Consider the following 27,864-nt stretch of genomic DNA (forward strand, 5'->3'; position numbering starts at 1 on the left):
ATGAGCATAACAACAAGTGGCTCACCTTCTGGCCCTCAAAGTCTCTCCATCATCTGCAAAGCTCAAGTAAGGAGTGCGATGGAATACTCACCACTCTCCTTGATAGGTGTAGACACAACACTCAAGAAGTTTGACACCATCCCAAGACAGAGCATTTTGTTCAGTGGCCTCGCCACTGGGCTTAATATCCCATCCCCCACACCACTGGTGCACTGTGGCTGCAGGATGTGCAATCTACGGCGTGCACTGCAGCAACTCACCAAGATTACTTCAACAGCACCTCTCTCCCCTATGACCTCTACCATTGAGAAGACCAAGAGCAACAGTATCAGCAGACTCCATCACTTCCAAGTTTTCCTCCAAGTCATACACCATCCTGACTTGAAAATATACGGCTGTTCCTTCATCGTAACTGGGTCAATATCCTGGAATTCCTTACCTAGCACCACCTTGTGAGCACCATCACCACAACGACTGCAAGGAGAAGGCCCACCTACACTTTCTCAGGTCAACTATTGATGGGCAACAAATACAACCTTGCCAATATTGCCCACAACTTGGGAACAAATATATATTACAGACATGAGTTTGGACAGTCTCAACCCAGTTTCTACTGACACAGCAAACTATCTACTGGGGACATGAGAAAAATAAATGTTACACATGATCAGAATGGTGGAAGCAGATTCAATAGTAACTTTCAAAAGGGAATTAGATAAATACTTGGTGGGAACAAATTTACAGGGTTATGGGAAAAGGGCATGGGTAGGGGACTAATTGGATTGTTCTTTCAAAGAGCCAGCATAGACACAATGGGCCAAATGGCCTCCTTCTGTGCTGTATCATTCTATATAATCTATTATAAACATGAGGCTGGACAGTCTCAGCCCACTTTCTACAGACTCACAGCAAACTATATACTGGTGACATGAGAAAAATAAATGTTACACAGCGATTTGTTGTGGTCAGGAATACATTGCCTGAAAGGATGGTTGAAGCAGATTCAATGGTAACTTTCAAAAATGAATTAAATATTTGAAGGGAACAAATTTACAGGGTTATGGGAAAAGAGCAGGGAAGTGGGACTAATTGGATCACTCTTTCAAAGAGCTGGCAAAGCCACGGTGGGCCGAATGGCCTCCTTCTGTGCTGTATCATTCTATGGTTCGATGATTGATAAAGGAAAATAGGTAAAGATGGCTGGTTTCCTGGGTTTCCTTCGCTAAAGAACTCCAGGCTGGCGGCGGGAATAGTTTCCGGGCGGACGGCCAGCTGGCAAATTAGTTGCCATTTTTGAGGAGATGCTGAGCAGCACTGCCCGGGAGCGTCAAGCCGGTGCAAACGTCACTGGTTTCGACTGTGCTTCGGTTTTGAATTGACACTGGGCCTCGAGTTTTGTTTAACAAAAAGCTACCAATCTCCGATTTAAAATTAACAATTGATCTAGCATTAGTTGCCATCTGCGGAACAGAGTTGCAAACTTCTACCACTCATTGGGCCCAAATTTGGCCCTCCGGTTTTTTTGGCGCACTTCCCGTGAGGTGCGCCGATTTCCTATGCTCAAAACAGCGCCGAAAAGATATCCCCGTATTCTCCCCGCTCTGTCGACTTCCTTGTGCTTGGCGCAGCGTGGCAATTACAGTGGGGGGGGGGGGGGCGGAGCTAGGGCCCTGCGCTCAAAAGAGTGCCAGCAGCTCAACGCATGCGGACTGGAGGTTTCGTGCATGCGCAGTAGCTCCTCTGCAGCGTGGGGCCCGATATCCTGCCCCTATCACAGGCCGAGTGGCATCACGACGCGCGGCAGGTTGCTGCACGTCCTGGAGAGAGTCCCGCACCTGTCCCCGGCCGAGTGGCCTCCCGCACCGGCCAACCCGGCCCGCTGACTTCCCGGGCCGAGCTAGGACTTGGGAGTTTTATTTTTTACTTATTGATGGCTGTGCTTTGTTTAGTGAGGAGAGCTTTGATGGGGGGGGGGAGGAGGAGAGTTTTGATGGCGGGGGGGAGGCTTAGAGTTTTGGTCCGGGGTTGGGAAGAGTGTTTTGATCAGGCGGGGGTGGGGAGGGCAGTTTTGATGGGGGTGGGAGTTTTGATATGGGGTGAGAGAAGTCCCTAGGAGAAAGAAGTCCACCAGTCCCTTGGAGTTGACTCCTGAAGCCTCAGTGTTCTGCGAGCCCAGCCTGCTGTGTGTGGCCAGTTCCCTGTGTTCTCTCTCCTGCCCTGGCTTCCCACCCACCCGCACCGATCCCCAATAGAGTGGCCTCTCGCACCGGCAGGCCCTCTGACTTCCCGGGCCGAGTTATGTACGTAGGACTTAAGTTTTAATTTTTATTTATTATTAATGATTTTTATGCTTCTTTAATGTTGTTGTGAAGGTGTTTAGTGCTTTTCAAGGTCCTCTCCGCTTCCCTCACCGCCCTTCACCCCATCTCTGGCTACCTGCGCTGATTTCTTAACTCTCCACAAGGGTTTTCTGTGCGGCCACAAGTGGCCACATACGCTGGCCTAAGTTAGTTTGGAGCAACTATTAGCTGTCCATTGAAACATAGAAACATAGAAAATAGGTGCAGGCGTAGGCCATTCGGCCCTTCTAGCTTGCACCGCCATTCAATGAGTTCGTGGCTGAACATGCAACTTCAGTACCCCATTCCTGCTTTCTCACCATACCCCTTGATTCCCCTAGTAGTAAGGACTTCATCTAACTCCTTTTTGAATATATTTAGTGAATTGGCCTCAACAACTTTCTGTGGTAGAGAATTCCACAGGTTCACCACTCTCTGGGTGACTGGCTTAAATGGCCAAACCAGGCATAGGTGGCTGGTAACGCCCCCTTTTGAAAAAAAAACTAAACTAAACAAAAACCCTAATGAACTCACTTACACTGGCGCAAAATAAATGTGCAGAATGGAGATTTATAAGATACTCCAGAAAAATCAAGTTGCTCCAAAAAAAACGGAGCAACTCCTGGGCAAATTTCGGCCCTTTGTGTGTAGAAGTGTTTCCTAATTTCACTCCTGTAAGGGCTAGCTCTAATTTTTAGACTATACCCCCTAGTCATAGAATCCCCAACCAGTGCAAACAGCTTCTCTCTATCTGCCCTCTGCTGAGACCCCAAGCCTCGCCCCTTACCGAGGGAATTCATCCCCATAAAGTTTGTGTTCATGTTATCGGTATATGAATGCCCAACGTGTTCCCACGGCATTCCTCTGTCTGATATTTCAGTGGCTTATAGTTTAAGATTTCCTGTTAAAAGGATAGAACGTTGAGGAAGTAAACAACAATGACTTGAATTGATATAGCGCCTTTAATGTAGTAAAACGTCTCAAAGTACTCCAAATAAAGAGACAGACGAGGAAGGAGGAACATCCAGATGAGCATGTTAATCATTTGTATCCACAGATTAGCTATTGGTTTGTATTTCTCCATTCAAAACACCCAAAGGGTACATTATTGTCTTTACTGCCCCTGACGCAGGGCAACAAATGTTCAGCCCAAGTGAACAAAGAATTTGTATCTACTTGTAGCAGGCTTCTTATCTTTCACACTTAGAGAAGTTAAATTTAACCAAGTCAATCCTCAGTATTTAGTTTTTCCTTGATTTCACTTTTAACCAGCTTAATTCTAAGATTCTGTCCAATTCTTCTGGATTCCTCTGGATTGCTGGAGAGGATAAGTGTGTGCTTACTTATATTTCATGCCTCAAATCAACAGGGTTCATAGACAAAATATCAGATGTCACAGATTTCTTATTAAGTATACAGTAATTAAGCATACACTTAAAAAGCAATGCATACGACAAAACCTTGCAGGTTTGGTCAGAGCATTCAAACATGTTACCATTCTGAGCTCAGTATCTTAGGCCTCTTCGAATCCACGTTCTATACCTTTTTCTTGCACTGTTTTACATGACCATCCACACATTTCTGCATTACACAATACAGCGCCATATAAGGTGAATTTTAATGAACTTGTCCCTTATTAGTAACTTTAGTTCTTCTTCCGCAGAGTGGTACAACCCCCCAACATTGTTACTTTACCGATAGTTTTACTCATGCACTTGCTATTTCACCAAGTGAAACTTCTAATTATCAGTCTGCACCATTCCATTCTAATTACCTGCTTCTAAAAAGTTTGCTTTATTTGCAGAGTTTCCTTCGTCAGAACTTCTGACTAATTAATTAACAGTCTCTCAAATGAATGAATCAGTATGCACTGGAATATCTCTGTTCTGGTACCAAACTGACCATTGTTTTAAGCTCAGTATTAATTCAACAGTTCAGTGGTCACTGCATCTATATTGACTTATATTTCCTTACTTAACAGGCACATGCTAAACTGACTACAATAAAAAGTGAAATCAACAGCAGTATAACATTAGCGGACTTCAGGGAAGTCTGATTAACCCTTTACTTACACTATCGACATTAGTATCTCTCTAAGTTATGTTTTTTTTAACTATTCTATCCAAGACAGTGAGATCACAGAGCTGCAAGAGAAGAAATTATTGTGAAGAGTTTTTAAATTTACTCAGACTCCAGGTGAAACTATTCAGTAACTATCTCCCAAAAAAGGGACAGTCTTTAGAAAGCAATCTAACATTTTGGAGATTATTCATCCAGATCCTCAAAATAATCATCTGCGTATCGCAACATCTGTACCAGCGCAGACAGTATTAAAATGTCTGTAGTACAATCAAGCTCAAGATCTGACCAATAATTTTTCACAGGAACTATGCATGTAACTGGAATACCGAGTTTTTTGCCAACTTCCATCACCTGGAAAAGAAACATACAACGTATTAGGGACATAAGAACACAAATAGGACATTTGGCTCATCGAGCCCATCCTTATCCATGGCAGTTCAGTATTTGTTGAATTCCATTACCCACTGTTTCCCTACATCCCTTAATAATTCCCATGCAAGTATCGAGAATTAAGTAGCACATACTGCATGGAAGCCGACCAGTTCATCCCAGTGTTTATGCTCCACACGAACCTCCTCCCATCCTTCCTCGCCTAACTCTATCTAAATATCAATCTCATTAGAGTCACAGAAGTTTACAGCATAATAGGAGGCCATTCTGTCCATCATGTCCATGCTGGCTCTTTGTGAGAGCAATCAGAAACTAATTCCACTGTGCTGCTCTATCTCCATAGCCCTGTATCAATCCCAAACTATCCCCACTTCTCCACTGTCTCCTCATAGCCTGGAGTAATCCAAAACTATCCCAACTGCTCCACTCTCTCCCTATAGCCCTGTATCAATCCATAACTAATCCCATTATGCTGCTCTCTCACCATAGCCCTGTATCAATCCATAACTAATCCCATTACCCGGCTCTCTCACCATAGCCCTACATCAATCCAAAACTAATCCCACTGCCCCGCTCTCTCTCCACAGCCCTGTTTCTTCCTCTGCTACAAACACTTACCTAATTTTCCTTAAAAGCCTCAACTATTCCCCATGACAAAATATTCAACACTCCAACAATACTCTGTGTAACAAAACTTTTGCTTACATTTAGCCACATTCTTTTAATTTGTAGCCCCTTGTCACAAACTCCCCAACCAGAGGAAATAATCTTTTCCTATTCACTCTATCAAACTTAAAATCCTCTATTAATGCGCCTCTCAGCTTTATCTGTTTCAGTGGAAATAGTCTCCTCAAACCTAATAGTTTCCCACATTACAACAGTGATTACACTCCAAAAAGTACTTCATTGGCTGTAAAGCGCTTTGAGACATCTGGTGGTCGTGAAAGGCGTGATATCAATCCAAGTCTCTCTCTCTCTTTAATGTCCATGCATAATGGGATGGCCAAAACTGCACATAGTACTTTAACTCTGGCCTAACCAGTGTTTTCTACAAATTCATCTTTACTTCTTTATTTTTGTATTCCATGCCCCGATTTACAAAAAACAAAATTCTATTAGCCTTTTTTATGACTTTAACTACATGCACTTGCACTTTCAGGGAATTTTATATTTGAACAACTAGGTCTTTCTATTCATCCACACCCTTCAGTGAATCTCCATTATGTGTATACTCCCATTCTTTACTGTTCCTCCAAAAAGGTACCGCCTCACACTACATTAAATTGCATCTGCCACCTGCCTGCCCATTCCACTAACTTGTCCATGTCTTCCTGAAGTCATTTACAGACCTCCTCACTTTTCTGTCATCAGCTGGGCTGCAGGAATTTCTTGGCCTTTGGTGGTATGGGAAATTTCCAGTAACCCGGGGAGTTCCTCGCCCCTGTGATTCCTGTATCCCTCTGCTACCCCCGCAGATGGTCACCCACCTTTTACTTTACACATTATCCCTTTGTCCTGAACTATCTAGTGCTGCTGCTTGAGTGACCATAGGAGAGAGTGATCCAGAAACCCTTTATCCTCTCTGATGCTGTGCAGTGTAGCCAATTACTGCTCAAGCACAGAGATTCTCCCTCCAAGGACTCAGTTATCTGCCACGTATCACACGCCACAAATCACGGGAAACCTTGCACTGTTATCCCACTGTGTCTAACTTAAAAATGTATGTAGTGTTAGCCTAAACTCTCACTCACACCAAACTCTCACAACAAACAAACCCCACTTATTCACTTCCCACAATAATTAATTTAATTTATTCTTAGGATGTGGGTGAGGCTGGCAATGCCGCACTTATTACCCATCAGATAGCCTAGACCAAGCATATTCTACTTCCTGAAGGGCACATTCAACCATTTGGGATTTTAGGTCAATCCAATAGCTTTCCATTTCTGCTGCTGAAGCACAAATGACCAGATTTATTGAATTCAGTGTCATTGGCACTTTGGACATCCTGAGGTTGTGAAAGGTGCTAAATAAGTGGAAGTTCTTATTTCATAGCTTGCAATGGCTGGTTTGAAGTCACAACCTCAAGGCCGACTAATCTAGTACCATGTCTACTGCACTACTGTAACCATGTTCCACAGCTATGGTTTTCTGGGACAATGTGTTCCACATTATCACAACCTTTTTGCGAAGATGTTTCTCCTGTATTTTCTTTAAACCAATTTAGTTCTAATTCTAAGCTATTGCCCCCTGGTGTTGGTTTCCTCTATCTCTTTCCACCCTCTCAATTACCTTCATAATTTTAAACCTCTCAATCTTGGCCTCCTCATTTCCAAGGAATGCAAAATTTGGCACTCCGTTATCATAGCTCAGTCCCTCAATCCCAGATATTGTCCTGGGCAATCATCGATGGACTTTCTCCAGGACTAGTATGGTGCCACTTACTAAGAATAAAGAAAGCTCCAAATTCTATTTAAAGCACCTTGAAAGCCAACAAGTGCACTATGGCCCAGATTTTGTGGTTAGTGGCAAATGAAAAGCACTCGCCCTTCATTACGCTTTGCCCACTGAGTTTTGTGGGCTTTTGAACAACTTATGGTCATCAAGTATCTGGAACAGCGCGGCACCCTCTACAGGAAATCTGTGACCTGTGAGAACAGGACAAGCAACAGCGCATCTCCTTAACCAATGAGATTGAAGAATCCTCACTGAAACATGCAGAGTGTAAACCTGGAAACATAAGTTAGAATATTCAAAGTAAAATCAAGAACACAAAGCAAAATAAAGACAGAGAAAAAAAGATGTGATTAAGAGAGAGATAAAAGAGACAGAAAGAAAAAGTTACAAAAAAATTATTTTAATTTTTAATCTTTTTAAATGTCCAATAATAATTGAATTCTGCTGCAAAGATATTCCACACTTGCAAAATTACATTTTCAGTGCTAGAGAGGTTGTTTGGCAGTAATTAAGATTATCAGGCTGTTAAAATTCACTTCCACTTGAATACACCAGCCCTAAATGTTTCTGCTGTGTTTAGTGGGTAACTAGTGGGTAAGTACAGCAACTTCACACCCTTACATGTATTTCAATGCTCAGTCTTTCGGCCAGGTACCGGTAGCGCAGCCTGTAGCAGAGCAGGGTAACTCGGACTGCAACTTTGGATTTCTGCGTTTAAGTGCGCTTGTGCGAACGCCAGAAGTTGCTGTCAGATTTATACCTTAATAACGTTGATTACTGATAGCTGCATCATTATTCCTAGCACAAAATCCGGGCCAATGTGAATGATGAAGCTACTGAAATTAGTAATATAATAGAATTTGTACCTTTTTTTCAATGTATTTACTCCGATAGACATTTTCCACATCTTTCCCAACCAAAGGACATACTTCATCCACTTTTGTTAATAAAACAATCTGTGGTATCTCTATATAATGAAAGAAATAATGTATTTATTTGTAGATCTTCCATGGCATTACTCAGAATACATCAGAGAATATAAGAACATAAGAAATAGGAGCAGGTGTAGGCCATTCAGCCCCTTGAGCCTGCTCTGTCCTTCAATAAGATCATGGCTGATCTTCTACCTCAACTCCACCTTCCCGCACTGTCCCCATATCCCTTGATTCCCTTAATATCCCAACATTTATCAATCTCTGTCTTGAATATACACAACGACTGAGCATCCACAGCCCTCTGGGGTAGAAAATTCCAAAGATTCACAATCTTTTGAGTGAAGAAATTTCTCTTTATCTCAATCCTAAATGGGCAACTCCTTATTCTGAGACTGTAACTCCGAGTTCTAGACTCCCCAGCCAGTGTAAACATCCTCTCAGCCTCTACTTTGTCAAGCACTGTAAAAATGTTATGTGTTTCAATTAGATCATTTTTCATTATTCTAAATTCTGGAGAATATAGGTCTAGTCCTGACAGTCTCTCCTCATAGCACAATCCCCCCATCTCAAGAATCAGTCGGTTGAACCTTCGTTGCTCTCCCTCTAAGGTAAATATATCCTTCCTTAAATAAGGAGATCAAAACTATACACAGTACTCCCAAGTGTGGTCTCAGCAAGGCCCTATATCATTGCAGTAAGACTCCTTTTGTAATAAAGCGAGGGGATTTGAGTACAGGGGCAGGGAGGTATTACTACAGTTGTACAGAGCCTTGGTGAGGCCACACCTGGAGTATTGTGTACAGTTTTGATCTCCTAACTTGAGGAAGGACATTCTTGCTATTGAGGGAGTGCAGCGAAGGTTCACCAGACTGATTCCCGGGATGGCGGGACTGACATATCAAGAAAGACTGAATCAACTGGGCTTGTATTCACTGGAGTTCAGAAAAATGAGAGGGGATCTCATAGAAACGTTTAAAATTCTGACGGGTTTAGACAAGTTAGATGCAGGAAGAATGTTCCCAATGTTGGGGAAGTCCAGAACCAGGGGTCACAGTCTAAGGATAAGGGGTAAGCCATTTAGGACCGAGATGAGGAGAAACTTCTTCACCCAGAGAGTGGTGAACCTGTGGAATTCTCTACCACAGAAAGTTGTTGAGGCCAATTCACTAAATATATTCAAAAAGGAGTTAGATATAGTCCTTACTACTAGGGGGATCAAGGGGTATGGCGAGAAAGCAGGAATGGGGTACTGAGGTTGCATGTTCAGCCATGAACTCATTGAATGGTGGTGCAGGCTCGAAGGGCCGAATGGCCTACTCCTGCACCTATTTTCTATGTTTTTATGTTTCTATCTGAAGGCCAACATAGCATTTACTTTCCTAATTGCTTGCTGTACTTGCATGTTAACTTTCTGTGATTTGTGTACAAGGATACTCAAGTCCCCCTGAATACCCACATTTCACAATCTTTCACCATTTAAAAAATATTGTGCTTTTCTATTTTTCTACCAAAGTGGGTAACTTCACCCGTCGCCACATTAGATTCAATCTGCCATGTTCTTACCCACTCACTTAACCTATCTATATCCCTTTGCAGCCTCTTTTCATCCTTCTACCACCTAGTTTTGTACTGTCAGCAAACGTGGATCTTCTTCTTCTTAGGCAGTCCCCCAGAGTCGAGGATGACTTGCTTCCACACTAAAATGAGTTCTAAGGTGACTGATGAGTCCTATGCGGGATCTACAGTCTCTGTCACAGGTCGGGTAGGTGGTGGTTGAAGGGACGGGCAGGTGGGGTGCTTGGTTTGTCGTACGCTCCCTCCGCTGTTTGTTCTTGGCTTCTGCGTGCTCCCGACGAAGAGACTCAAGGAGTTCGGCGCCTTCTCGAATGCTTCTCCTCCACTTTGAGCAGTTTTGGACCAGGGATTCCAAAGGGTCGGTGGCTTTGAGGGCATCTTTGAAGCATTTTCTCTGCCCTCCTGGGACTCGCTTGCCATGACGGAGCTTGGAGTAGAGTGCTTGCTTCGGGAGTCTTGTATCAGGCATGCGGACAATGTGGCCCGTCCATCGGAGCTGGCTGAGCATGATCAATGCCCCGCTGGGGATGTTGACCTGACGTTGGTACACCTATCCTGCCAATGGATTTGCAGGGTTTTGCGGAGGCAGCGTTGGTGGTACTTCTCCTGTGCTTTGAGGTACCTACTGTATGTTGTCCATGTCTGTGAGGCATATAGGAGGGCAGGTATCACTACTGCTCTGTAGACCATGAGCTTGGTGCCAGGTTTGAGATCTTGATCTTCAAGCACTCTTTTCCTCAGGCGACTGAAGGCTGCACTGGCACACTGAAGGTGGTGTTGGTCTTCATCATCGACGTCTGTCCTCGCTGACAGAAGGCTCCCAAGGTATGGAAAGTGATCCAGGCTGTCCAAGGTGTCTTCATGGATCTTGATAATCAGGGAGCAGTACTGTGTGGCGGGGCCAGGTTGGTAGAGAGCCTTTGTCTTATGAATATTTAATGTAAGGCCCAGTCTCTCACACGCTTCAGTGAAGGTATCAACTGATGGTTTGGAGTTCGGCCTCTGAATGTGCAAAAACGCAATCGTCATCTGCATACTGTAATTCAATGCTGGAGGTTGGAACAATCATGGTTCTGGACTGGGGGCAACAGAGGTTGAACAATTTCCCGCTTGTCCTGTAAATTAGCTCCACTCCAGCGGGGACCTGGTTAAAGGTGAGATAAAGTATTGCAGCGAGAAAGATTGAGAAGAGCATTGGTGCGATGACACAGCATTGCTTGACCCCAGTCTGCACTTGTATTGGGTCAGTGGTGGATCCATTGGTAAGGATTACGGTTTGCATGTCATCGTGAAGCAGGCGGAGGATGATGACAAATTTTTGAGGACAACCGAATTTGAGAAGGACACGCCATAATCCCTCATGGTTGACAGAGTCGAAGGCCTTTGTGAGGTCAAAAAAGGCCATGTACAGAGGTTGGTGCTGCTCCCTACATTTTTCTTGGATTTATCGCATGGTGAAAATTATGTCCGTTGTGCCTCTTAGTGGGCGGAATCCGCATTGTGACTCTGGGAGGAGCTCTTCAGCCACTGGGAGGAGACAATTGAGGATGATTCTTGTGATCATTTTCCCTGTGGTAGACAGTAAGGAAATTCCTCTGTAATTACCACAATCGGACTTGTCTCCTTTCTTGAAGATGGTCACGATTGTGACGTCTGAGATCCCCTGGTATGCTCTCCTCCTTCCAGATAAGAGAGATGAGGTCATGGATTTGCACCAAGAGTACTTCTTCGCCATGCTTTAGTACTTCGGCGGGGATTCCATCTGTTTCTGAGGCCTTGTTGTATTTCAGATTTTGGATGGCCTTTTCAAACTCATGCCGGGCTATGATTGTGCCGAGATAGTGGCGGGTAGCATGCTGTGGGATGGAGTCAAGACACTCACATCAAAGACAGAGTCTCGGTTAAGGAGATCTTCGAAGTGCTCCTTCCAATGGGCGCTGACTGCTTCTCTGTCCTTGATGAGCACCTCTCCATTTTTAGCTCTCAGTGGGATAAGTCCTTGGGTGCTTAGGTCATAGTTGGTCTTGAATGCGCGAAAAAATCCACGCACCTCATGATTGTTGGCTAGATTCTAGATCTCCTGCGCTCTTTCCACCCACCATCTGTTCTTTAGGTCACGAGTTTTTTGTTGGACCTCGGCCTTCAATTGTCTGTAGATCTGCTTTCTTTCTCTAGAGTTGTGATGATGTTTCCAATTCAATAATGCCTTGCTTTTATGGCTTAATAGTTCCTGGATCTCCTGGTCATTCTCATCGAATCAGTCTTGTTGTTTTCTGACAAAGTAACCAAGAGTCTCTTCACAGGTGCTAATTATGGTGGAGTTGAGGGCAGACCAGGCACTATGGACACTCAGTGGCTCGGGTTCATTGGGAGTTGTCAGGTTGGTTGTGATGCCTTGACTGAATAGGATCTTTGCAGGGTCTTTGAGTGCTTCAGCGTTGATTTTTCAGCGGCAGTGTTTCTGTTTTGAGGCTACGTTGATGGAGATAACAGAACGGATTCGGCGGTGATCAATCCGGCAGTCATCAGCTCCTGTCATGGCACGGGTGATGCAGACGTCCTTGCGGTCCCTCGTTCAGATGATGATGTTGTCTAACAGATGTCGTCTAACAGATGTCAGTGCCTGGAACTAGGGTGTTGCCATGAGGTCTTGTACTTGTCTCTCTGATGAAACAAAATGTTGATTATGACAAGACCATGTGCTAAGCATTTCGTCAGGAGGAGGATACCATTGGAGTTGGTTTTCCCTACCCCTTCCCTGCCAAACACACCTCTTCCGAGGACTATGTTCTTTCCAACTCTGGCATTAAAATCACCAAGGAGAATCAACTTGTCGCCCATTGGTACTCGAGACATGTTCAAGAATGGAGTAAAATTCCTCTTCGGCCTCGTCCGTAGTTTCCAGGGTTGGGGCATCCACAGAATGACGGTAGCGTACTGGTTCCGGGTTAGAGTGAGCCGAAGGGTCATGCGGCGATTGGTTATCCCACAAGGGGAGTCTCTAAGACGCCAAACAAGCTCATTTTTGATGCCAAAGCCAACCCCATGGAGACGACGTTCTTCTTCTGGTTTGCCTTTCCAGAAGAAGGTGTATCCACCACCTTGTTCCTTGAGTTGGTCTTCCCCTGTCCGTATGTCTCGCTCAGGGGAGCGATGTCAATGGCGAAGCGTCCTAAATCTCAGTTAATGATAGCAGTGCGGCGTTCTGGTCTGTCATTGTTGGGGTTGTCCATGAAGGTCCTGACGTTCCAGGTCCCGAATTTCATTTTAAAGGGTGGAAGGTGCTTGTGCGTGAATTATTTTAATGTGGGGTGGCTGTTGTACACCAATTGCCACACGAACTTGACAGAGCAAGGTCATGGTCCAATGGCAAGGGGACCCAAGACGATTGGAGACCAGGCTCTGCTAACCCCCTCTCTCCATCAGATCCTCTCTCCCTGGTTTCCAGAGATCGTAGAGTAGGTGAGAACATTAACTTTGGAACAGCTTGTGCTTTTATCCATAAAATACTGACACTGTACCCCAGGCTCCCCAGCTCCGGCTCCAGCTCCAGCATACTGCTCTCCATTCACAGGCTCAGCTGCACTTGTTCCCGCTCTCTCTCCAACCGTTTACACTTTGGCTGTTGGGTCTTTACTAATGGCCGCGCATATTTACCATTAGCACCTCCGACCTCACTCCCCCCTTCGATCTGCAGACTCTCTCTGATCTCCCCCTGATCCTGGCCTCCAGGTGCCCCTCAATGCTGGCCACGAGGTCTGACCTCTCTCAATACTGTCCACGAGTCCCGAGACTTGGATACATTACACTCAGCACCCTCACCTAAGTTATTAACATAGATTGTAAATAGCTGAGGCCCAAGCATTGATGAAGGGTCATCGACCTGAGACGTTAACTGTTTCTCTCTCCATAGATGCTGCCTGAGGTGCTGAGTATTTCCAGCATTCTCTGTTTTTATTTCAGATTTCTAGCATCCACAGTATTTTGCTTTTGTACAAATTGTAACGCATGACTCCTTTTAAATTAAATGGAAACGCCTAGAAATTGGATTAGGCCCGAAAACGGGTGGTGTCAAGGGCCAGTGATTTTTGCCTGTGCCCGTTGAAAGTGATCCAGTCAGTACACAAACTTCGTGCTCCAGTGCATTATAATGATTGCAGCACTGATCTCAGCACTAAACGCCTGCTGATTGGCTTAGCGCTCAACGGCAGGCGTGGGGAGAGTGGGGAGGTCACTATCGGGTGCAGTCAAATGGCCAATAATGTTTGGCCTAGGGTCTCTCCACTACTTAATGGGAAGGTGCTTTGTTGCAGAAGCAACAACAACAACAACAACTTGTATTTATATAGCACCTCTAATGTAGTGAAATGCCCCAAGGCGCTTCACAGGAGTATTATGAGACAAAATATTTGACACTAAGCCACATAAGGAGAAATTAGGGCAGGTGACCAAAGGCTTGGTCAAAGAGGTAGGATTTAAGGAGCATCTTGAAGGAGGAAGAAGTAGAGAGGCAAATAGATTTAAGCATGGAATTCCAGAGCTTAGAGCCTAGGCAACAGAAGGCACAGCCACCAATGGTTGAGGGACGTTCAAGAGGGCAGAATTAGAGAATCGCAGATATCTCGGGGGTTGTGGGGCTGGAGGAGATTACAAAGATAGGGAGGGGCAAGGCCATGGAGCGGTTTGAAAACAAGGATGAGAATTTTGAAATCGAGGCATTACTTAACTGGGAGCCAATGTTGTTCAGCGAGCACAGGGGTGATGGGTGAGCGGGACATGGTGTGAGTTAGGACACGGGCAGCCGTGTTTTGGATCACCTCAAGTTTACGTAGGATATAACGTGGGAGGCCAGCCAGGAGTGCGTCGGAATAGTCAAGTCTAGAGGTAACTGAGGCATGGATGAGGATTTCAGCAGCGGATGAGCTGAGGCAAGGGCGGAGATGGGCGATGTTACGGACGTGGAAATAGGTTGTGTTAGTTATGCCGCGGATATGTGGTCGAAAGCTCATTTCAGGGTCAAATATGACACCAAGGTTGCAAACAGTCTGGTTCAGACTCAGATAAATATTAGGGAGAGGGAAGCAGTCGGTGGCTAGGGAATGGAGTTTGTGGCAGGGACTGAAAATAATGGCTCCGTTCTTCCCAATATTTAATTGGAGAAAATGTCGGACAAGCAGTCTGACAATTTAGAGACCGTGGAGGTATTGAGAGAATTGGTAGTGAGGTAGGGCTGGGTGTCATATACACGTGAAAACTGATGTGTTTTCGGAGGATGTCGCCAAGGGGCAACATGTAGATGAGAAATGGGGCAGGGGCCAAGGATAAATCCTTAGGTGATGATGCGGGGGCGGGAAGAGAAGCCATTGCTGGTGATTCTCTGGCTACGATTAGAGAGATAAGAATGGAACCAGGCGAGCGCCGTCCCACCCAGCTGGATGGCGGTGGAGAGGCGTTGGAGCAGGATAGAGTGGTCCACCGTGTCAAAGACTGCAGATAAGTCAAGAAGGACGAGGAGGGATAGTTTACCTTTGTCACAGTCACAAAGGATGTCATTTGTCATTTTGATGAGAGCCATTTCGGTACGTGTTGCGGTAAAGATGGGCACAGATTTGGGAGGCGACAATACGTTCAAGGCATTTTAAGAGAGGAAGGTTGGAAGGATGGAGGGGTTCAAGGCTTGTTTTTTTGAGGAGAAGGGTGATGACGGCAGATTTGAGGGAGGGGACATTACCAGAGGTGAGTCAGCTAACATCGGAGCCAGAAAAGGAAGTTGGGTGGTCAGCAGTTTGGTGGAAATAGGGTCAAGGGAGCAGGAAGTGGGTCTCAATATATAAAATGAGCTCGGAGAGATCATGAGGGGAGATCGGAGATAAACTGGAGAAAGATGTGAGTTCAGGGCTAGGACAAGGGGGATCCTTAGAGGAAGTTTGGCCCGGTGGGCTAGGGGAAGGAAGGGAAGTGGCAGAGGGAGCTGAATGGATGGTCTCAATCTATGAGACAGAGAAGTCCATGAGCTCCTCACACCTGTTGCCGGAGGGGAGGGTGCAGGAGACAGAGGAGAGGGGTTTAAGAAGACTGTTAGCAGTGAAGAATAGATGCCGGGGTTTATCTTTGCATTCCAGAATGATTCTGGAATAGTGAGCAATTTTGGCAGACGAGAGCAAGACCCTAAAGTGATCTTTAGTAAGACCACTAAAGAAATAGTTCAGTTGATCTGTTTGTGGGACCTTGCTGTGGGAAAATTGGCTGCATGTTTCCTACATAACTACAATAACTGCACTTCAAAGGAACTTCATTGGCTGTGAAGCACTTCGGATGTCCTGAGGTCAGGAAATGTGCTGTATAAATGGGAGTCTTTCCTTCTTTAGGTTATGTTAGACAGGAGTAGACGAGTGAGCTTGGCTGGGACAATGCTGCTGAATAATCAGAATAATAAAATGGAATCAGCACAACTTTGGTGGGCCAGATCACGGGCTGCATTTGGGATATGGTCCACTTCCTGGACACTCCTGGACTGCAATACTCACCCAGCTCATTAATCTGTGATTGAATGCCACAAATTTTCTTTTCCATTTCGGTGGAGAGGATGGTGGCTTTGCTTGCGTCAATCACATATGCAACACAGTGTATCTTCCCACCAACAGTTACTGATTCAATGTAACCCTCTGTATCAGCTTTAATTGGGGAAGCTGGATTAAACTGCGGAAAAAGAACCTGATGTTAAAAGAATACATTTTTTATTCATTCTCAGGATGTGGGCATCATTGGCAAGGCTGGCATTTATTGGCCATCCTTGTTGCTTTGAGATGGTGGTGGTGGGCCTTCTTCTGGAACCACTTGGAAGTGATGGTATTCCCAAGCACCTCCTGCCTTTAGCCTTCTCCATGGTGGAGGTCACAAGTTTGGGAGGTGCTGCTGAGGAAGCCCTGGTGACTTGCTGCAGTGCTTCCTGTATATAGTACACACTGCAGCCACAGCATGCTGGTGGTTGAGGGAGTGGATATATAAGCAAGTGGATGGGGTGCCCATCAACCTAGCTGCTTTGTCCTGAATGGTTTGAGGATTCTTGGGTGTTGTTGCAACTGCAGCCATTGCAGGCCATTGGACAATATTCCATCACACTCCGGACTTGTGGCATGCCGGTGGTGGAGAGACTTTGGTGAGGCAGGAGGTAAGTCACTCACCGCAGAATACCCAGCCTCTGACCTGCTCTGATTGGAGATGGCCATTGCCTGGCATTTGTGTGGCACGAATGTTAATTGTCACTTATCAGCCCAAGCCTGAATGTTGTCCAGGTCTTGCTGCATGAGGGCAGGGACTGCTTCATTATCTGAGGAGTTGCAAATGGAACTGAACTCAGTGCATTTTACTGTAAGATTTCTAAAATAAGCAGTTAACAAATATTCCACTCTCTACATGTTATTATTTCTTCATTCGATCTGAAAGGCATGTGTACAAGAGCTGAATGTATTTGCACCAAATTTTAAATAAGGGGCTCAATGGGGGGTTATTTTCAACTACCGCCCGCCCAATTCAAGCTGGAAATCAATGCGGGCGGCAATTGGAAATTGAGAAAGCAAGAGGACATGTCCAATCGCTGCCTGAGGCCCGCCAGACTCAATTTTTGAGCAGGCTGAAAAATGGGCAGCTAATGCTCTGGGCTAAAACAAGGAGGAGCCATATTAAAATATTTAAATTGGTCCTACACCGGTTGACAGACCACACTGTAAAGTACCAATGGGCGGAGCGGCGTGAAGTGGTTCAGGTATTGGGCTGGAACCATTGGACGAGCCGCATGATCACTCTGTCCACTGCCTGCCGGAAATGATCTCCAGCTGAAAATTGCCCCCTATGTGTCCACTAAAATAGAGAAGGAAGGAGTTTCCTACAAATACATTAATTGTATGTATACTACTGGCCCACATCATCATTTAAAGGCCTCAAGACTGACTGAAGTTTTGGGTTGGCCAACAGGTCAGCCTAAGCTACTCGAATAAGTCTACTAGAATCAACTAAAAGAACGGCTAAATCTTTAATAATAAAGCGTACACACAGGAATGCTACAAGTATTGGGAAGATGGTATCTGAACATGACAAACCTGAACACTGAACTCTTTCCTAAAGTGTAGCACCCAGAATTGGACACAATACTCCAGATGTGACCTAACCAGTGTTCCGTTTAACTTGATTTAGTTGGGAGATTAACAAAGTTGGTCCAGTGGAGGGAGAATGTTATAGATTAAACAGATAGTTTTAAGAAGAATTAGTCAAAGCTAACACCATGGATGCGAAATTGCCCCGTGCCCTGATTGAGGGGCGGTAACCACCCCAAAAATTGATGAAAAGGGAAAAAAATAGACTATGAGAGAAAACTAGCAAGAAATAGAAAAACAGATTGTAAGAGCTTCTACAAGTATGTAAAAAGAGAGTAACAAAAGTAAACATTGGTCCCTTAGAGGCTGGGGCAGGAGAAATTATTATGGGGGAATAAGGAAATGGCAGAAACGTTAAACAAATGTCTTCTTTCTGTCTTCAGAGTAGAAGACGCAAAAAGCATATCTAAAATGGCGGGGAACCAAGGGTCTAATGAGGGTGAGGAACTTAATGTAATAAATATAAGTAGAGAAAAAGTACAAGAGAAATTAATGGGACTAAAAGCCGACAAATCCCTTGGACCGGATGCCTACATCCTAGAGTTCTAAAAGTGGCTGCAGAGATAGTGGATACATTGGTTTTGATCTTTCAAAATTCCTAAGATTCTAGAACAGTCCCAGCCGATTGGAAGGTAGCAAATGTAACACTGCTATTCAAGAAAGGAGCGAGAGAAAAAACAGGGAACTACAAGCTAGTTAGTCTGACATCAGTCGTCGGGAAAATGCTGCAATCTATTGTTGAGGAAGTGGTATCGGGGCACTTAGATAGTCATAACATGATTAGGCAGAGTCAACATGGTTTTATGAAAGCAAAATGGTGTTGGAAAAATTTATTAGAGTTTTTTGAGGATGTAACTAGCAGGGTAGGTAAAGGAGAACCAGTGGATATAATATATTTGGATTTCCAAAAGGCATTCGATAAGGTGCCATATAAAAGGTTATTACACAAGGACTCATGGGATTGGAGATAATGCATTAGCATGGCTAAAGGATTAGTTAACGGACAGAAAACAGAGAGTAGGGATAAACAGGTCTTTTTCAGGTTGGCAAGCTGTAACTAGTGTGGTGCTGCAAGGATCAGTGCTGGGACCTCAGCTATTTACAATCTACATTAACGACCTAGATGAAGGGACCGAGTGTAATGTATCCACGTTTGCTGGTGACACAAAGCTAGGTGGGACAGTAAGCTGTGAGGAGAACACAAAGCATCTGCAAAGGGTTAAAGATAGACAAAGTGAGTGGACAGTAAGGTGTCAGATGGAGTATAATGTAGGGAAATGTGAGGTTATTCACCGGTAGGAAGAATAGAAAAACAAAATCTTTTTTAAATGGTGAGAAACTTTTAAATGTTGGTGTTCAGAGAGATTTGGGTGTCCTTGTGCAAGAAACACAGAAAGATAGCATGCAGGTACAGCAAGCAACAAGCAAGTTGTCCTTTATTGCAAGGGGGTTGGAGTATAAGAGTAAGGAAGTCTTGCTACAATTGTACAGGGCCTTGGTGAGACCACACCTGGAATACTGTGCACAGTTTTCGTCTCCTTGTCTAAGGAAGGATATACTTGCCTTGGAGGCAGTACAACAGAGGTTCACTAAATTGATTCCTGGGATGAGAGGGCTGTCTTATGATGAGAGGTTGTGTAGAATGGGCCTGTACTCTCTGGAGTTTAGAAGAATGAGAGATGATCTTATTGAAACATAAAAGATTCTGAAGGGCATTGACTGCGTAAATGCTGAGAGGTTGTTTCCCCCGGGCTGGAGAGTCTAGAATTGGGGAGTCTCAGGGTAAGGGGAAGGCCATTTAAAACCGAGATGAGGAGGAATGTCTCTACTCAGAGGGGTGTGAATCTCTGGAATTCTCTGCACCAGAGTGCTGTGGATGCTGAGTCTCTGAATATATTCAAGGCGGAGATAGATAGATTTTTGAAGTCTAGGGGATTCAAGGAATATGGAGATCGGGCGGGACAGTGTAGTTGAGGTCGATGATCAGCCATGATCTTATTGAATGGCGTAGCAGGGCCGAGGGTCTGTGGGGCCTACTCCTACTCCCATTTCTTATGTTCTTTTGTCACCTGCTGGGGTTGGGACTTCCTCCGCCCAGTGCAGAAGTCCCGCCCCAGCTGCTGAATTGGATTTACCGCGCCTCAAAAGAGGTAGAGTGCAATCTCACGTGCTCCACTTCCTTTAGGGGTGGTACCAGCGGCACTAATGGTGTGAGTAATGCAGCGCTACATGGATGGTCCGCGTAGCACTGACACACTTCAACGCCACTCCCGTTCACTTAAAGGGGAAGGCCACTGCAAGGCCTCTGATTGCCTCCACTACACAGAGTGGTGCCAGCCTATAAAATGGAGTGTTGGGACTACACGATGACATGTGTAAATAAGGTAGGGAAGCTGACCCGGAAGTTGACAAAACGAGCAAGCTGGAGGCGTTGGCGACCTCCCCATTAACCTCCGCCCCGTGAGCGCATGTCAGCTAGCATCGTGATCCGCGAAACTGGAGTTGACACCCGCTCGTGCCAGCCTCGCAGGTGGGTAGGAGGTCGACGCGGGGCACTAGGGGTCATCAGTTGCACTGCTGTCTGGGCGCGACGCTGCCATGGCAGCAACTCCGCAAACTCCTGGGCAATTTCCCGGGAGCGGGTCACTTCCCCACACCCCCCCCACTCCTCCGGGTGAAAAGTGTCTTGCACCCCTTTAGCACCTCTGAAAAAGGGGTAATTTCGCCCCCCCATGAGAATGCTGCTGTCCACCAGGGCAAAAATTAGAAGGAAATTATTTACTCCGTGAAGAGATTAAAAGGATGTGTGAACGCAGGGGGATTATTTTACTGGGGAATCTTAGTTGAAAATAATTGCCCAAATAATTCCGAGTATGACTGCTTCATGAGCCAATCTGTCAAAGAAACAATTAGGTTTTAAATTAATAGGCAGTAATGGAACAGGCTCTCTTGGTTTGCGATCCTACCCACCCAGGGAATCCAATAGCCCCAGATGCAGAACTGGGAAAACTGACCTCAATGTCTCCCCGCTACAATGACCCTCCCAGACATGGAGCTCACTGATCGAACTTAAACACGCTGAACCCACGATATTATGAAGGTCAGGTATGCTGGTGAAAATGCTTAATGCGAACCACACATCACGACCAGAAAATTTACCCCAATATTCCTTTAAAACCAGCTTCAACAAGTGTGCTCCCACATTCAGGGTATTAACAAGCCCTTAACAACAGGATGAGTAATACTGTACAGATACCAAACCCAGCCTTCTCTCACACCTCTCAGGGCAAGTGGTCATAAAGCAGAAACGCGGAATCCTGAGATCAGATTGTTTTCTCATTTAGCCAGGGACGGTCTATGAGAAAGCAAAGAGCAGAAGAAATATGATATAGATAATAACAGATTACCTGATATTTGTTAGGAACATGTCCTTTGATGATGCTGATAATATCTTCACTAGATATCCCCGATTCTGTGTCTTCTGCAAGTCCCATTGTATCACAAAGAATAAGAGGGGGAGATGTGCCAACCTCATCTCCTCTGAAGGAGTATGTTGAATACTGCAATGAAGCAAAGATACCAGGTTATTTTGGGGGCACTGTCAAAATTAAATCATTTCCAATGGTAAAAACATACAGGGAAAATCTGCAAACATGGAACATAGGAATTGCTTAGACAAAATACACCAAGGTCTATCTACCATCCAGGTAGTTGCATGATACAACGATAACGGAGTTGTTGACTAATCATGGCAATCAATCTCTATTAATTACACTACAACAGATCGAAACATACAGACATATGAAAATTATAGGAAGAGAAAGACCAGCTGGTCCATCAAGCCTGCCCCACACTCATTACATTTTCTACATTAGAACAGCGACTACACTTCAAAAGTACTTAATTGGCTATGAATGCTTTGGGAAGTCCGGTGGTCATGAAAGACGCAATATAAATGGAAGTCTATCCTTTTTTTCCCGAGATGGCTGCTGCATCATGATCAGACAAATTCCACCGCCCCCACCCCAACCCACCCCACCCCCCCAGAAGCCATGTAATCTCCTCAGAGAGGGGAATAAACAGGAAAAAAACCTACAGCCATTCAGGGAAACAATACTCCCGTGTAAGTTCCTCTCCAATCCCCTCAGGCGATCGGAACCAGTCCAGGAGATCACATGCACTTACCTTCTATATGATGCAATCTTTGCCCCAGTCAGCAACCTGTCCAGCTCCCTCTTGTAGCTGTGCAGAGAGTCAGCACTCACCACACCACCCGGTAACACATTCCAGAGGCTCATTACTCTCTGGCAAAAGCAGAACTGCTTAACATCCAGTCTATTCCTACTCTTTTGTTGTGTAAACGCAGGAGGTGAGGAAAATCCCAGTGGTGAAGACATTTAGCAACCATGGGCTAGAACCTCCACTTTTGTGCTTATCGCCCAAAAATGGGCGTTATTTCCATGGGCGGGAAAAAAGGGATTTCAGATCGCTGACTTCTCGCCCATTCTCAAAGCACCTAGTCTTCATTTTTGAAAATAGGCGTTACCGCGAGCGATATAAAATGGGTGGCAGCATTAAATCTTTTTTGATTTTCTGCTGTAAAGTGTGGCCACCCTTAGCAACGGCATGGCAACACTCGATTCCCACGATTCAGGAGGTCAAAGGTCATCATGACATACGCAGAAGAGGAGACAGAGAGAGAGGAGGCTTAGAGGGACTGAAGGCATGTCTGGGTGTGGTGTGGCTGCTTTGGGAGGAAGGAGGGAGACTTTAGAGCTTCACAGCAAGTAGGCAAACAAAAAGTAGCTGTTACCAGCCACATATTTGCCCGAATTTGGCCTATAATGGAGAGAGAGGAGGAGACATCACAGCATACTGTGGAGATTGATGCCGGAGAGAGCAATGAGATGGTAGAGGAGCACATTGGAGGCTGCAAAGAGCCAGGAAGTTCTCGGATGAAGCAAATGCCTCCCTCCTCCAGGAGGTCGAGTCACGCTGGGGTGATTTGACCCCAAAGGCATACCAGAGGATATGGACCGAGATAGCAGAGGTGGTCTCGTCGGCGACCAACGAGGGCAACCAATGCCGCACCCGATGGAATGACCGTGTGGGATCCACAAGAGTAATTATTACATTGATTTACATGTACTTATGTATTTATATAATTTGATTTGTAACAGTCATGATGTGAGGTCTTTCACTTTTACCGGGAATGTTTTACTCAAAGCCTGCGGTCACGGTGTACGTCTTTAGGTAAAGAATTATAATTTTCATAATAATCATGATTACATCTGTCGGTTATGTGTTGTATCAGTCCCTGTGACAGTATCTAGCAATGATATCATGCAATGATCTCATGCCATGTCATCCTGTCACCATTTACAGAAGAAGCTATCGCCGATGAGGTCCGTGCAGAGGCGACCGGGTGGGGGGCCACCAGTCCCCAGCGACATCACTGAGATGGAAGAGCGAGTGCTCGCACTCGTGGGGAAGCACACCCGGACAGCCACAGATGCATCTGCAGACCCTGAAGTGATGCTACATGAGTAAAGCTTACACCATTGCATGATGTAAAGTCAATAGATGCCTTATCCACACATATCTGAAATATCATATATGATAGATGATTTCTAAAATTGTCATAGAAATAATGCTGGCCTAATGAAAATCATTGGAATGCACAATGTGTTGATGGTCATGAAATGTGTTATCTGCGATGATGTTGAGAGTGGTGGTGCTTTTGTCGTGCATATGCTGTGTGTAGCGCTGGACTCACCTTGTGACCCTAGCACCCCCTTCTCCTCTAATAACCTCATTTGTGTTTTGCAGCTCAGCCAGCAGCGCGTCCCAAGTCAAGACCACCGAGGCCAGAAGGTGGGGGCACGGGACTCGACTCTCCGGACGATCCAACATCTGGTGCGGAGGAGCTCCGATTCTCGCCCGTCAATCCGCTGGGTCTGTTCTCCACGGATGAGAGCGCGGATTCGAGGAACCTGCATCGCCATGCTCCAGAAGCCATTCCACCCCAAGGTCATCTCGTGGAGCTCCGGTCATTCCCGCCTCCACTCTGGAGATACCGGCCCCAAGCACCTCGCCACTGGTCATCCCATTTGTCCCCAGAGTGGAGCCAACCCCGCGGAGGCCTCGTGGACGCGGCAAGTCTGTTCCACGAGCGCCACGTGACAGCGGAGAGATGGTACAGTAGTCCAGGAGGACTGTAGACTTTGGTGCCCAGCTCATCGAAGCATTAGGGGGCATATCCCGACAGCTGGCCACCATGACCAAGTACATTCCGCGGATGGCAGAAGCCCTGGATGCAATAGCCAGGAACACTGCTGCCACAGGCCTCCCAGTGATCCCAGAGCGCGGCACTCCACCCCTAGGTACCGCACCACCACTGCGAACGACAGATGAGAGCAAGGACCAAAATCCTACTTCTGCATCAGAGAATGTTGCCCCCTCGGCAGCCCCCCGCTCCCGTACCCGTGCAACCACCGCATCTGCCTTGATCCCCCCGCGCCCCCCCCCCAATGAGACACCGCCTGAGGAACTCCTCGGCCAGACGACGTGGAGCGAGGAGGGGAAGGGGTAGAGGTGGGGAGGAGAAGGGGAGGGGGGAGGAAAGTGAGGTGCATGTCCGCAGGTGATGGCTCTGTCATATCTCCATCTGGATGTATGCAATTTTGTAATGTAAGGGGGCTGGGGACCAGCCTCCTGCTTTGCCTTTGTACTCTGTGTTGATGGACATGCTGAACATTTGATTGATGCCAATGGTGGAAAACGTGGGGTGTGGATGGGGGTTGGGATGTTATTGCCTGTGATACTTATGATTTCATACCAATGTTGATATAACATTTTTGTTATTGAACATAACCTTGTTGTGCATTGTCTCAGATAGCTGCACCGTTACATACCGGTGATTCTTTAACATGAAAGGGTTAGATACAACTTAACATCAATCAACGTAAACTTTAACTGGCACCAAGGTGATGGGCACCATTGATGTCTGAGCTGCACACACACAGCAGTGTGTCAGTGTTGTCACTCACATCAATGCTCTTTCAGGCAAATCATTCAACTATCAGCTCCTCACGTAAGAGTGCCATGTTAAAAATACCAGCCACACCACTGGCGTTCATTCAGAACCGTTCCAATTTTTGTGGGCGTTTTTTTGGGCGAGCGATATTATGGCCGATATGTGCGCGAGGTGGTGAAAGTGATGGTGGGCTATCTCCTGGGCATTAGTTTCACCAGATGTGCTCTTTACGACAAAAAAAAGTGGGCGGGTGGTATTATTGAATCTCGCTGTTAATTCCATGCAGAAAGTAACGCTGGGCGATATTATGGGCGTTGATTCCGCCCATTCTGATGATTCCCCGGTAATATTTTTTCTCGGCATTAATCACATGGGGAAAGTAACAGGCGATAAGTTGCCTAAAAATGCCCGTCAGTTTACATTTTGCGCCAAAATGGGCGACATCTGGGCATTATACGTCATTTCAGCGGTAAAATGGGCGGTAAGTGGGCGTTAAGCATGCAAAAAAAGTGGAGATTTTAGCCCCAGGGGTTCAAATTCACCCATTCCTCCCAAGCACGCTACACTTACCACAGGTCAGGTCTCATGTTATTCATATACTATATCGCACAGTGATATTTTCTTAAAGAAATCTATCTCATTTTGATTTGAACTACTTCCACCCTCTCCCTGGGGAGCTTGTTCCATAGACGGACCACTGGGTCACTGAAATATTGTTTCCACAGACTCGTTTTGAATGTATCACCTTCAAGCATTTTATCTTTCAAAAGGGAGTTGGATAAGTATCTGAAGGAAAAAAATTGCAGGGCTACGGGGAAGGGCAGGGGAGTTGGACTAGCTGAGAGTCGACACGGCCTCAATGAGCTGAATGGCCTTCTTCTGTGCTGTAACCATTCTATAATTCTTTGAGCTCAGGCCGTGTCCTGTGGTTCTGCTGTTCTCGACAAGGTGAAATAGTTCATCATGTTCTAAACCTAAAAACAGCAATCATATCAGCTCTCAACCTTCTCTTTTCCAGTGAGAACATGCGCTACTTATATAATCACTGTTCATAATCCAATTCCTCCATCCCCTCAATCATTCAAGAGAGAAGTTAGGAAACCCATCTTCTGGCAAAGAACTATGGAACATTCTCCCACAAAAAGAAGTAGATGCTAGCTCAATTAATCATTTTGAATCTAAGATCGAAAGATTTTAGCTGAACAAGGGTATAAATTATATGGAGCCAAAGCATGTGGATGTATTTATGATACAGATCATTAAATGTTGGAACAGCCTCGAGGGGCTGAATGGGCTACTCCTGTTCCAATGTTCCTACATAGTTCCTCCCTTCTGCATCCTCTCAATAGCTGCAATATCCTTTGGTATTGTGATGACTGAGAAGTGCAAAAAATATTCTAAGTGTGGTCACAGCAATGCTCATTCTATAAAACAACCTGAACTCCCTCTGTGGCTCAAGTGAGTTCATCTTACAAGCATCTGAGCCATACAGTCCAGGAACGGTCAGATTTGATCATCAGTCTGTGCAATAGTGGAACTATAATGGGGCCACAATGTCCATTTGCTGGGGAGGGCAAAACTCCAGGATTCCCACTCTTGACCACCATCCAGCAACCCCCCCTGGAAATGGATGTTGTGTGCGGGCATTGTTGGACCCAGCCTCCCAACACACACTGTCAACGCTGACACATAATGAACAGTGTATCAGAGAATGCATGTGCCCATAGAACCATATCTCCACAAGGAACTATAGCATCATGAGAGATGGGAAGGGAAAATATTCACAAGACAAAGCCCTTCTGACTGCACTTGTAGGCTTACCTTTTTTGGGGCATTTGTTGCTCCACTTCCAACCAAAGCTCGACTGGTGACATGGCCACGGAAAACCGAATTTGTAGAGTTGATGAAGCTAGACTTTCCTCCTCCAACTGGTCCAATGAGTAAAACCCGTGCCTTAGACACAGAGCTTACATATGGCTTATAGCTCTTGATGAAGTCAATCAGTTCTTTTTTTGTCCTGAGAACAAGAACATTTATATTTATGAAGATCAGAATTTTCATAGTCCAATTAACAGATCTCCCTTAGTGCTGCTCACAGTGAGTTGGATGATACACTGGTTGATAATAATAGGAGCATTATACTACGGGGCTAATTTTAAGTACGGCAGAGATCAGATGGCAGTGGGTGGACTGAGCCCACAGCTCGCCTGTTTCTTGCTGCGTGAGGTCCGAGCCATTTTGATGCCTGGTCCTCACTTACATTTCATCATTGAGCCTCAGGAGCTAAGTGGACACCCCACTATAGCTCACTGGTTCTGGGAGGGTAGGAAATCAGCCAGCTCCCATACTGAGTAGGAAGACAGATGGGCCAGAAGAAGGTGATCCTGGGGGGGTGGGGTGGGGACAGAGGGGCTCCTCGGATAGGCCAGCAGAGCCCAGAGTTCTTCTCCTGCTCCTCCCATCCTCACCATGAAAAGATGAGTCATTAAAGATGAACCTTTATAAAACACTGGTTCGGCCTCAACTGGAGTATTTTGTCCAATTTTGGGCACCACACTTTAGGAAGGATGTGAAGGCCTTGGAGCAGGTGCAAAAAATATTTACGAGAATGATTTCAGGGATGTGGGACGTCATTACGTGGATAGACTGGAGAAGTTGGGATTGTTCTCCTTAGAGCAGAGAAGATTGAGAGATTTGATAGAGGTGTTCAAAATCATGAGGGGTCTAGACAGGGATCGAGAGAAATTGTTCCCATTAACAGAAGGATCGAGAATCAGAAGTCACAGATTTAAGGTGATTGGCAAAATAAATAAAGTCGACATGAGGAAAAAAATGTTTACACAGCGAGTGGTTAGGATCTGGAATGCACTGCCTGAGAGGGTGGTGGAGGCAGACTC

The 27,864-nt window shown here is 45.6% G+C and overlaps 1 protein-coding gene across 1 annotated transcript in view; it reads right to left on the reverse strand.

Moving 5' to 3' along the window:
- Positions 1 to 3,287: 3,287 nt before the first annotated feature.
- Positions 3,288 to 27,864, reverse strand: part of LOC139268015 (interferon-induced protein 44-like) — a 40,299-nt gene continuing 15,722 nt past the window's right edge. The window contains exons 4-8 of the mRNA XM_070885983.1: positions 26,789 to 26,984; positions 21,339 to 21,491; positions 16,306 to 16,477; positions 8,135 to 8,235; positions 3,288 to 4,772 (exon numbers count right to left, since the gene is read on the reverse strand). Coding sequence (XP_070742084.1) covers positions 4,605 to 4,772; positions 8,135 to 8,235; positions 16,306 to 16,477; positions 21,339 to 21,491; positions 26,789 to 26,984 — 790 coding nt within the window. The 3' untranslated portion in view covers positions 3,288 to 4,604. The remainder of the gene's footprint in view (positions 4,773 to 8,134; positions 8,236 to 16,305; positions 16,478 to 21,338; positions 21,492 to 26,788; positions 26,985 to 27,864) is intronic.

The sequence above is a fragment of the Pristiophorus japonicus genome, chromosome 8 (genome assembly GCF_044704955.1).
Source record: "Pristiophorus japonicus isolate sPriJap1 chromosome 8, sPriJap1.hap1, whole genome shotgun sequence".
Lineage (NCBI taxonomy): Eukaryota > Metazoa > Chordata > Chondrichthyes > Pristiophoridae > Pristiophorus > Pristiophorus japonicus.